Below are 13,103 nucleotides of genomic sequence, written 5' to 3'. Positions count from 1 at the left end.
AGATGTGTCAGATGGAGCGCTCCCTTAGCAGGGCTCCTGAAATAAGTACGATTATCGTGGGGAACATGCGTGTGGCTGAGAGTGATGTGTGTATGTGTGTCCTGTTTGCTGAGGGTACTTTATGCATCAGTTGGGTTGAGATTGTGTGTGTGTGTGTATGTGTGTGTGTGTGTACGTGAATATGACCGAGCTTGGCTTCGGTGGCTAAGTGGTCAGTATGAGTGTGTGTGTGCGGCAGAGTGCGGTCTGCATGGCTAATAGTGGTCAGTGTGTTTGACTTTGTGTTAGTTTGGCTGAGATTCAGCCAGTTTGGAACGAGTGTTCAATATGAGGGTGGTCAGTATGTTTGTGTTTGCATGAGTGTAGGAAGCGTGGTCCGTATGAGTTCGGTTAAGTGGGACTGAGTGTTTGTCGAGGGATATATTTCATATAATAGCACCCTCCTCTTTAGGGCAAAATACAAGCAGTTGCCTCCTGTAAAGCAGACCCTGCTTTGCCTCTTTAAGCTTCTGTGTGTTGGTGTTTGAGGTTCCTGGGTCCGTGGTGCCGTTACAAGTTGGTTTTCTTTCTTTTCCAGGCACTGGTGAAGTTGCCAGCTCATATATCACAGTGTGAAGACGTTCTTAGGTTCTTCGAGGCGCGTCCCGAGGATCTGGATCCTCCAAAAGAGTATGTGCCGTGTTTTTACGTCTTTCTATATATTTAATGTACACGTGCATTGAAGTCTGTTTTGTAGCAACGACCTGCCATCGTCTGATTATGTATGGCATGAGAAGCATTCTGCTAAAAAATTACGAAAGGATAATTTTAAATGACTACAAATGAGGATTTCTGGGAAGGGTTGAAGATTTAGCAGTGAGGGACTAATCTTACTGATGTGATTAAAATTAAATTCAGCAGAGTAGGTGGAACTGCGCCCTCAAAGGCACCAATGGGCCAAATTTCACTTATTATGGTGTTAATACTGAGGAGTGGCAGGATTTTTTCTACTGGTTGCTATGACGATTCCAAAATTAGAACCCCAGAAAGGATCTTTAGAAATCTTTTCCAACGGGCACGAAGCTTCCGATGGAAGATTAGATTAGACAAAAGTCTCCTACGTGGCAGACCCAATTAAGAACATCAGATATTGTACTAAGCGTCTAAAATGGAGCCAGACATCGTTCAATATTCTAGCTTGGCCAAAACTCTAACCAAAAAGAGTTTTTTTTGGTTAGATTTACACTTGACGTATTTAAACCGTTTCTCTAATGATCAGATAGAGCTAATCTGTTGAGTCTGTGGTTTTGTTGGCTCACGCGGGCGTTTCATGTGACAGTGAAGTCATTTTACAGCCCTGCGGTATATGACGGTGATATATAAATCAACAAATAATCATTTTAAAAAGTTGATATAGTGATCGCGTATGTTCAGATGTTCCAATGCTGGCAGTATATAACAATGCACAAGATTTAAGAGAATCCCCCGCGTATTTGCATCTATTTCGTCGTTTTGGAAAAATAACCCAAGCTTTTTTCCCCTACCATAGTTTGTCAATGTGGTTGGAAATTTTGTCCAAGTCCCTAGTACCGAAGGGTTAATGGGAGTTTTTTTTTTTTTGTGAGATTTATCTTTTTTTTCTAAATACAAGACAGATTAAAATAACGGGTTTTCTTGGGAGTTTTGTCTCATGTCCTCCCGCGTATCTGGTAGAAATCAAACACTTGCTTCCTGGACGTCTAAATGAAGACAGGAAGGGTCCAAAGTTTATCAAACACAAGACTGGAAATGCTAAGTATGTTTTTTTCCTTCTTGAAGGATTGTCAATGGACAGCCATTGTTCTGAAACAATACCGTATGTGTACATCGGTTTAAATAAATAGTACCGGTACAACCAGCCGTCTAAAACTATTCCACATATACCTGAAATATATGCAAACTGCTGATAACTAGGGTGCATTTAAAGACCCGGTAAGACGTATCATCATAGAATGTGCTTATTTAGTATTTTTTTCACGTGCCATTATTATTATTATATATATATACATTTTTTTGACGGGAATAAACAAAAAGACCACAGAGAATAATTTGATGACACTCAGCAAAAGAATTCCAGGCTTTCAATGACCAACACATTTGTCAAAGTAACTATGGACAGAGAGAGAGGTCCATCTGGACAGCGTCCAGAGATAAAAAGATGAATCACTTCATAGATAACAAACTGCTTGACATGCAGATATATGAGTAACTTAAAGCAGAACGTTGAGCTTCTCCGTTTCTTCCCACCACCCGTCTTTTGCTGATATTGCCAGAGAGTCGTCTTCTGCTTTAGATTGTGTTCAGTGGTGGCTGAGTCTCCACTTGTTTGTGAATTATCAATCTATCGAAGCTTTGGTCTTAATGGGAATTTCACAGATAGCCATAAAAAAGTGCTTTCAAGTGAAGGCAAAGATTAAAAAGTCATCGCTTGCATCTAGAGTTACTTGGACCAGAGAGTTTGGATCTCATGGATTATTTTCTCCAATTTACTCTTGAATGCTTTATTATCAGGCAAAATATTGCAGTAACGCGATCGTCATTCTTTTAAATAGTTTAGTTATTGTAAGATTTGTCAACGTTCTAAAAACAGGGGTGTTTAATTGGGTCGGTAACTCTCAGCCTGTGGTCTACTCGTTGAGATTAAAGAAATGTTACTTAGAGAATGGATTAAGCATGAGACAATGTATTGTCTTCTCCTCACACATGGACCAATAAACGTTATATTTGGTTGAAATATACAGATTTTGATGCCTTCTCTTTGCTATAGGTGTTGAGCAGGCTTGTCTTCTGTCGAGCTGATCTCCGTTGCTTGTGGTAGAGTTAAGGCTTAGCATCGTCCACGAGTGGCGTGGATGCCTCTGATGGCAGAGATCTCTGTTTCTCGAACAAGTTGTGATTTTGTTTTAATGACCAGGGCAGTTGACCGTCCAGACATATATGTTCAGGTGGAGTGCAGGCACAAATAAATAAGTCATGCGATAACAATAGAAGCTTTGAGCTCTTCAGGTAGGATTCGGGCTCGTAGGAGAACATTTGATAACTGTATGAGGCCCATAGTTCTGAAGTGAGACTGTAGACCCAAATGGTTTTATGTACAATAATTTCAAATGATTCCACTAGAAGAAAGTTCTAGTTTTCTCAACAAAACTTTTATTTTGTTCGAACTTTGAAACGGTTAATGTATCAGTGTCGGAATGTTGTTCCTTCTTTATAAAACAGGACCTATTCTTCAGCTTGGAATATCAGATGCAGAGTAGGTTAGCGGAATGGCTGGGTCAGCCCAATGCCGAGTTTGAGAGACTCCGTGTTCCAGAGGTCAGAAGAAGTGGGTGTTCTGCAAAGTACGGCAGATAAATGGAGGCTTTCATGCATCCCTTTTGCATGTTCCAGATGTGGCATTTGAATTCGGAGGTGGGGAGCTGGCAGAGCGTATAGCCGAAGAACGATGCTTTGTGATGTCTCTAAATTATAAAATACGATACTTTTAAAATAGGTTCCTTTAGGGTATTGGGCAGGGTAAGTAAACAGTCTGCCGTAAATGTTTTTGTATTATAATTTCGCAGGGAAGAATGGTCCTCTGTGCTACATCTTTGGTGTATTTTTTTTTACAGTAAATAATATCCTCTGTATATTCACCTATGAACGTTTGTAACAAAATTGAAAGCTGATTATCCGTTGTGAAAAACCTTCTTTTGCCATGAAATCATACGAAGACTGAGCAGCACTAAGCTAACAGGGCCCCGGGCAAAGTCATGATGGGAGCCTTGTGATATGTATCGTTTATTCTTATCATGTCAACAAGAATTATTTTAACTCCATTTCTAAGAATTTACTGATTTTGAAACTTAACTCTTATGGTGGCAGATAGATTTTCCTAGTTTCCTCCAGCCTATGTTCCCTAGGCAAACCATAGCAATAGCGCCCCCTATGGCATGGGCTTTCCCAAACATAGGGAACAACCTCATTGTGGCCCCCCTACCAGCTGTGCTTGCTAGGACTACCTGCATTGGTGGCCACCCTAAGATCAGGTCCAACAAGTCGATGGTCAAGTCCACCACCTGCTTTGATGTCACACACATGCTCGGAGTTAATCGTAATCTGTCTTGACATTTAGCTTGTGTTATTGAGATAGACACTGCACTTAATACACCCCTGAGAGAGTATTAAACCCCCTTAGGTTTCATGTTTAAAAACCTATTTTTTTATTTCTTTATTCATTCTATATTTTATTTATTTATATTATTTATTTCTTTATTTAACTTCGTAATAAGTTCGAGCTCTTTTTCGCTTTTTTTTAATATTTTTATTAATGAAGCTGCTTTGGGGAAGGAGCTGGTTAACATGTATCTCTCTGTTTGACTATAATGACCGACACGATATCCAGCAGCCCATAGAGGAAGCCGCGGTCTCTATTGCTGGAAAGCTGCAGGTTAACTGGTCTCACAACAGGGGGGGTTTCTTTTTGCAATTCTAATGACAGATCCTCTGGAGCCCGGCGAGGGGATGCCTTGCTTCTGGGATCCCCGCTATGCAATGGCACAGTGTGTTACCGAATGCCGGGTTCAAGAACACAGCTGGGTGTTACCCGGAGAGAAGTTAACTTAAGGATATGTGTTCTTGGAAAGGAACAGCCATCAGATGTTTGGCGGAGATCACTCTTCTTGGGGATGCCTCCTGAATATACTTATCTCATATCTAATAAATGAAATCATTGTGCATAAAATACATTATGAAAAAAATGTGTAGTTAGCTTTTGAGCTTTGTATATTAAAATTATGTTTTTAACAGCCATAGTGTAAGGATTCCCTTTAATGATATCGCTCATGTTAGCAATGGTGTTTGAGGCAGAGTTCTTGTATAGATACCGGACAGTAACAATGTATCGCTGAGAATAAGAGTAGACAGGCGGATAGGTGTGCGTCGGGCTTCGGAAATGCCCACCACCTCGAGTTTAGAACATTGCCAGACACCTCAGTCATTCACTGATGCCGTCAGCCAGTGGAAACACCAAATGTATGAAGTTTGGTTGTGGGATCTGGTATACAAATTTAAGGGTTGGACTGTAGAGTTTGGTATGTCTGTATTTCTTAGATCTGGTGAAGGGACTTAGTCAGACTGGATCTCTCATGGTGTTCTGGAGGTGACATGCCAAGTGCAACGTGTGGACAAGTCTACCATGAGATGCTGGACCTTGATTTTCATTGTGAAAGAACCATTGTCATCATTGACACAAGGTCTTTGGGGGGTTTATTCACTGAAGGGAGTATCAGGAGGGCTGTGGTTTAAACTCTCTTACTTCCCTGTCCATTGTGAAGGACCAACACAGGCAAGTTTCTCCAGCATGAAGAGCCGAGCTGGCCCTGTATAATGCAAAATTCAAAGCGTAAGGAGACTTTGACAAAATCTCATTGATTTAACTATACATTTTACAGGGTCAGCCAAACTCTTCCTGCAGCAGAAGCTCATTGGGGTTTAACCTTCATAACAAATAACAAATAAACCCCTTTATGTAGAATGTGTGGTTTCAAGGAATAGTCATTGGACTTTTCACATGGCAATTTCAGAAACGTTATCCTTCAAGCATAAACCTTGGTGAGGGTAAAAGATCTGATGTTGAAGGGACTTCTGTATCCCCTATCAACACCAGTTCCTTGACGTTTGCCGTTCTCCCTTTTTTTTTTTATTTGTTGAGTGACCTTACTTCAAAGTGACATCAAAGTTAATTATATCACCAAGACCCTTTACTGAGTACGCAAAGAACTATTTCACCCTTGGCATTGATTGTAACACAACTGATGAAAAGTGCTGAGATCTTTACATAAAACGAGACACACAAGGGGTTGAACGCGCTGTCGTCACCAACTGAACAAAGAGCCTGCGTTTAGAAGGAAAAAGACGTCCTACATCATAAAAATAAAATGTCAAACAGGTCGCAGTTCCCAGGAGATTGTTAACGAATGCCTATTACGCTTATATACTTTAGAACTGTTTTCAAAGGAATAAAGTTACCCTCCCGGCTCCCCGTGTGAATTTATTTACGAATAGCACCTGTCGGCTCACTTAAAGATCCGTTTGTATTTAGGTTCAGGATTTACAACGATCTCCCGCCACCCAGTCTTGCAATGTAAGTGCCGAATAATACGCACGACTCATTGGGGATGAAAGGTGAAGCCGCGTATAAAAAGGTTTGCGTGGAAGAACAAATAAGTCTTTCATTTGCAGAACCAATCGCATTTTATGTACAAGCCGCTACGGGATAAATTATTCCATTTTCTAAATCATTTTTGATAATTAACCCTTTGAAAACAGGATATAAAGAGAGTTTAACCCCTTAATGACAAAGCCCGTACATGTACGGGCGCAAAATGCATTGTTTTTAATGGGTTTAGGGACCGCCCATTGTCCTTAAGGGGTTAAGATAGCAGCATCTAAAAACAACGCCGATCAGTCATTGGGTTGAACATTTCGTACGGATCATCTATTCAGGGACAGCCTTATTTTTCCTTTTATTGTTTATTTTGGCGAAAGTCACTGATTATATATATATATATATAGATATATATATATATATATATAAATCAATAATAATGATGCAGAGTGCCAAACGTTTCGATCCAAGTTAAATTAAAATGTAATTATATGTTTGTATTTATTTAATCGTAACCTATTTTTTCTGATGCCTGATCTGCAATAATTGCCCCAAAGTCCCAGCTGGTATTTCTGTTTAATGTTTTCATGCTATTTTTCTATATGCTGGCGCTCGGTACATAGGCATGCTTCGTGTTACTTTCTATAGGTAAAATCTATGTTTAGACAGATGTGTCAAGTCTCAGGCGTGTCACATCCAGGTCATATGTGTCATTGATGGCATGTTGACCTGCTACTTTCGCCTTTTCCTTGAAAGGCTTACCCAAAGCCTGATAACGGGTCCTTATCTAATGTTCTTTCACTATGTAGGGTGAAGGGCCTCCGAAAACTATCTCAGTTTATCCCTAGACCCACATAGTTCAGAAAGATATTCTGCGTGTATCTGGCTGGGGAGATGTGATGGGATGAAACTGAAAAATATAAATAAGAACCAGTTTGCCTATCCAATAAGTACACTCCATGCAGCAAACTGGATAGATAAATTACATGACATTCTATTTATATAGCGCTGTCAGATTCTGTAGCGCTATTACAATAAGTGAGAATGAAAATTAAACTGCCCCTTAGGCCCACCACAACTGCGACAGGGTCCGCCACTCTAAGGGGCCGGGAAGCCCCCACCAGGGCTGGCCTTACAGGTGTGCGGCCGCACAGGGTTTAAATTAAAACATCAGGGGGTTTTTTGTTGTTTTTTTTTAACTTTATTAAACATGGAGGATGTTAAATAAAGTTAAAAAAACCCTGATGTTTTAATTTAAGCCCTGTGCGGCCGCAGACCCCTAAGGCCGGCCCTGGTGGGGGCTTCCCGGCCCCTTAGAGTGGCGGACCCGGTCACAGTTGCGGCGGGCTTAAGGGGCCCTGTGTTAATGCGGCCGTAGATGCTGCATAGGCCCAGTCAGTCCGGTCCTGATTGGGCCTATTTTAAGGTAGGGGCCTGGAGCTGCAGCTCCATCAGCCCCTAAGTCAATCCGGTCCTGCCGCGGGCCCGGTCGCAGTTGCTGCTTGATCCGCAGATCCTAACTAGGGTGAGGGAGGGGGGTGCAGTGAGAAGGGTCAGAGGGGATAGATAGTGAGAGGGGTACATATTGAGAAGTGGGGAAGGGGGTACATAGTGAAAAGGGGGAACATAGTGAGAAGGGGCACATAAGATGGGGAGAGGGGGTACTGTGAATGCGTATGATAATGAATGAATAAATGTGTGGATGAATTGTGTGAATGCCTATGACAATTAATTAATTCATGTGTGGATGAATTGCTTGAATGATTTGTGAGACTGCATTAATGAATGTGTTAATGATTTGTGTGAATGAGTGAGTAAATGCAAAGATGGTGCATGAAGGGTGGGCTTTAACAAAAAATAAATAAATAAAAATGGGCTGCTCAGGCTTAAATGCCCGGGCCTATTTTTTGTCCCAGTCCGGGCCTGGTAAGATGGATGGCTTCTTTCACAATGCAGGTTGTGGGTATTAGGGGAATAGATTGTATGCCTCTTGGAATAGGAGGGTTTTTGCTGAGCATTTCAAGCTCAAATAAATAGCTTCTAGAATTCTAGAATATGTACAACATGGGTAAATACCTGGAAACGCGACCTGGAAGGAGTGATACTGGTTAAATATATGGGTATATATATGAATATATGAATGGATACTTATAGGATAGAGTTGTGTGGTGATGCATCCTGTTGGCTTGTGATATAAGATGACCACTACCTGCTAATGGGCTCTTTTGTCCAACCCAAAAAACATACCCGTCTCCAAACTATATAGTCTATTCACAAAGATTTGGGGTTATATGAGAGATTCCAGAAATGGAGCAACTTATCTGTTTGCAAAATGTCGTCTTGGCTGCCAGCTTGGTGTAGATGCGTTGGCTCAAGAGCAGTTTGGCTTTGTGACCAGTTCCTGATCAAGTTAGCACAGTCGAGTGTTACTGTGTTACAGTAATAGTGATTTAATCTGAACATTCCATTACAGAAAGACCTCATCAGTGATTTCGGGATTTATAACAAGTCATGGATTTCCCTAGGTGGCTATTGGCAAGTCAATGCATTTGCTGCAGATTGTGCAGAGAGTGAAGAGGTTAAACCTACACACTGTTCCTTATGCAACAGAGAATCAGGGAGGGAATGTTGGACACATCATATGTTCTTTGTCCGTGTTAGTAAAATCCACAGACCCTACAGAACACAATTAACCGGCATAGCTGCTCTGCATAGACATGAAACAGACTGCCGCCTCCAGATGCCTTTTTAACCCTAGAAATCTACATCCCATCATACAAATGTAAGTGATTTATACTCCAATAGACTCCGCACTGAACACGTTATCTTTGAGCATTACATGAATAGCGTAATAATGTCGTGTTGAATAAAAATGCCTTACCTTTACGTTAACCTGTATCTGCTGCCTTGGAAATCCCCATTGTTGGTAGTCATGTTATAGTTGGGTGACAGCCAACGCATGCAAGGGGAATTTCTTGTTTATCAAACACCTTCCCTTTAGCCCTTCATTAGTAATATTAGCCTAAAGTTATGTAGATAAGAAGGTCCTTAATATTTCATATAACCATTTATATTATTTTTAATAAGAGCCCAAGCTCGTTCCATCTTAAAGGGAAAGTCACGTGTTATTTATCTGTAGACGTTGCAGTCACCATTGCTAGCGTCCATGTGATACGTACCCTTACTCCTTCTTCAACACCACATCGAGCTGAATTATTAACGTTGCTAATAAAGTACTAATTATCTCACGAGAAGTCCCTTGCCTGACATTAGGGCTTCTCGGATTGATTGAAGCCGAAACATTCTATTCTTTAGCACAAGTCAGTATGATAACGGTTTAAGTGTAGTTGCCTTATAGATTGGGAAGGGCAGCATAGCTAAAACATATGGCTATATTTAAAAAAAAATACAATTGTTTTGACATAGAGCGGAATTTAATTCTGTATATATTATTATAAGGACATTTTCTTCCCTAATGCATTAATCATTTTGTATTTATACTTTAAAACAGATTGCTGATTTTTTTCTAAATATGTTAGGTTAATCCCGGAGATAGCTATCTTTGGCTGTTGTACCTTTAATCCACATCACAACAATTCCAATTATCCACGGCTTCTGTATCTGTTACACAAAGAGATGTTTTCATCGGTGGGGACGACATGGATGCCTGTGAGATGACGCAAGGGGTCATAGCATCTCTCGTACATATCAACAGATTACATATTCTGGTGGTTTTTGAAATATTGGCTCTCGTATTTCTCTGTACGTTTTCTACTAGATAACATACAGAAAATGGGACTAGAGACTAAGCTACTCACCAAGGGATTTACGGATATATGAAGAATTTGTCTGAAGTATGTGATAAATCTCAAGCCATAAAAAAAGAAGAATCTGGAGTCTTTGTAAATCTAAACTTGATTCCATCCAATCTCCAATTCAAAGGGGGAGGGGGTGGTATTTAATGTTATCCAACCCATCAATACGCACGCCATGTTCACTTTTTAAATATGGTAGACCTACTTTAATTTGGTACACTCATTATATCCCACCCGTTTTGCATAGTAATTGACTAATTTAGGTTGAAAAAGGCACAAATCCATCAAGTTCTACATCGCAGAAGGCGGCTAAACCCCCCCCCCCCCCATTGCATCTATGCCTTCTCTCTGTTCTGTAGATTACTTTTGTGGTCATTGTGTTGGGGGTATCTGTGTGTGGTGAACTTTTTGGGGGATCCTGCAACACTTTGGAAGTCAAAGCTCAGTGAAAATGATGTTACAAGACCCCCCAAGGTCGGCAGTCAATTCTATCTCTCAGTGAGGTCATTGGGGGTTAGTGCCGCAGACGAGTTGCGTATCCCAAGGCTTAGTGAATGGACCCTTCTAGAGTTCTCCATGTAGTCAGCAACTCAACAACAGCTGTATAACTAACATTGGGTTTCCTCCGATCTAGATAAGTAGTAACATTTACTCACTTTCATCATACTTTTGCTTGAACATAGACTTTGCTGTCATCGGGTTAAAATAAGGACACTGGCGTCTGAGGGTGAAATGAATGTTTGACATCATTACCAAGTTTTCCAGTTCTAAATCGAACGCCCACTTTCCAAACCTCCTGCAACCTCCAGCATGCAGCTGGACAGAGATATTTCTTTTTATTGTTGTTACATGGTAACCATGACTATAATCTTCCAAAGTCCTCCGGGGAGCCATTCTCTATTCCTGGGTGCTAAGTGGACCTCCTCTTGCCAACAGCTGCAAAGTGTGTGGAAAGAAATAGCGAACGGTGGGGGGGATCAAAGTAGGTGGCAGACCTTTACTTTCCACTCCAGCGTTGCACATCAAACAAGCAAAATATCTAATCCTGGTGGGTCACGCTGGCCTGAGCTCAAGTGTTACGAATCTTTGGCATTGAATGGATCCAAATGTTTATTGTGCCATGTCAGCTTTCAGAAGATTTTATTACACTTTCAGTCTCCACGTGGTTGGAACGAATGTCTTCTGGCTCCCCGCATTCCAGGAATGGTGTGGAGCTGCACCTGAAAAACTGACATCAGGCCGGGTGAATGCCCTTTATATATATATATATATATATATATATATATATATATATACATACATACATACATACATACATACATATATAATATAGTTATATATATACATACATACATACATATATATATATATAATAATATATATATATATACACAAATATATAATAATAATAATATAATATATATATATATATATATACATGCATATATAATAATAATATAATAATATATATATACAGCGCTGAATGATGATCTTTTACCTACACTGCCGAATGTTACAATTTGTAATGAAAAGCGCCAATAGAAACATTATTCCTAATACTCTTCAATGCTTGGAACGTTCCAAACAATAATTCTTACCCCATTCAGAATTTCTTTTGCCTGAAATATTAATACAAAATAGAAAAAGGCTCCAGGCACTCAAGGGTTCCATCAGGCAGATTTATTGAAGGAGAAAGACAACAACGTTTCGACCTCACAATGAGGTCTTTATCAAGTCCTTCCTGGCACAGCTAAGCACCTGAGTTCCTGTGGGGAGTGTGTGCAGATTCCTGATGTTGGTGACTTGAAATATTAATACAGGCACTGATAGGTTGTTGCCATAGAAGCACAATTTTTTTTTAAATATTGTGTTTATGTGATAGAAGGAAATGATACAAGGACAGACCAGCTGAGGTTGATCTGCTCAACATACTAGAGTATGGCTTAATATTTTAGACATATTTTTACATACAGCGCTACAGAATATGATGGCGCTATATAAAACCATAAATAATAATCAGACTCTGTAGCCCTGTTAGATCAGCGGGGGGAAACTGCTCCTTAAGCACTATCTGTGTTTCTTGAAGTTGTACAGTGCTACGGAATATGATGGCGCTATATAATATTATGGATGGTGGTGTTTTGATGCGTTCCTCTCTGGCACTCAAATAGTTAAGATGCATTGGTGTCCGCTTACTTTAATCCTTTGACTAATTACCCTTTTAAGTGATGGAGGCCAAAGCTTTGACCTCATCCATGAGTGAAGGGTGGTACATTTAAGTAAGCGGGTTAAAAGCAGGTCTTCCTTTGTTTCCATGCAGGGTCTCCGCTCCATAAATTTGCTTTGACACCATGTCTGACTCTCCTCTTTGCGTTTAACCCCGGCCCGCCTCGGTACTTTAGATCTTTTCTCCCGACATGACTTACAGGTCACATCTGAAATCAACACCGAAGAAATATAGCTGGAGTTTTAATGTCCAATTTCAAGGTGATCACAGTCATTCTGCTATGGAACCATCTGGCAAGGATTTGCCACTTAAAATATGACTTTAATTATTAATTCATTATATTATATAATATAATTATATATGATATAATAATATATATATATTATATATTATTATATCATATATAATTATATTATATATTATTATATCATATATAATTATATTATATATTATTATATTTCTCCTAGTTGACCATTAGCTGGGATCGCCAGAGAAATTTCCCGGTTACAAAATACATAGAAATTCCTAATTTCAAAATTCTATGTTTAATTAGCATTGCTAATTTTTAGCACTTCCGGGGCCGAATTGTTCTTTGTCACGACCGGTATCGCCGATTTTATAAAATAAGTTGATTGGTGGAGAGTTTTTTTATAATGCCGTTGACTATGGCAAATAAATACCTTTTTTCAAATAATGGAATTCAAAATGAAAAAAACCAAGGTGTTTTTGAAATAGAATTTAGGGTTTCAAGGGCCAGTTGCGGGGACAACGAGTTAATGGGGATGGAAGTTTCAAACAGGGACTGTCCCATGGAAATAAGGACACCTGGTCAGGTTTGTAGCTCAAGGCTCCTTTCACGATCTGCCAAGTCTGCGTATTCCGGAGGGTTTGTAGA

The 13,103-nt window shown here is 39.9% G+C and overlaps 1 protein-coding gene across 2 annotated transcripts in view; it reads left to right on the top strand.

Moving 5' to 3' along the window:
* LOC149288656 (SH3 and PX domain-containing protein 2A-like) overlaps positions 1 to 13,103 on the top strand; it is a 106,489-nt gene that overhangs the window by 35,934 nt on the left and 57,452 nt on the right. For both annotated transcript variants that reach the window (XM_089491488.1, XM_089491487.1), the window contains exon 4: positions 578 to 669. In XM_089491488.1, the coding sequence (XP_089347614.1) occupies positions 578 to 669 (92 nt within the window). The remainder of the gene's footprint in view (positions 1 to 577; positions 670 to 13,103) is intronic.

This window comes from Sceloporus occidentalis, unplaced genomic scaffold, assembly GCF_023333645.1.
Source record: "Sceloporus occidentalis isolate IW3139 unplaced genomic scaffold, rSceOcc1.0.p SCAF_50, whole genome shotgun sequence".
NCBI classification, from domain to species: Eukaryota; Metazoa; Chordata; class Lepidosauria; order Squamata; family Phrynosomatidae; genus Sceloporus; species Sceloporus occidentalis.
Note: the sequence above shows the minus strand (reverse complement) of the source record. Positions and strands in the feature narration are given on the sequence as shown.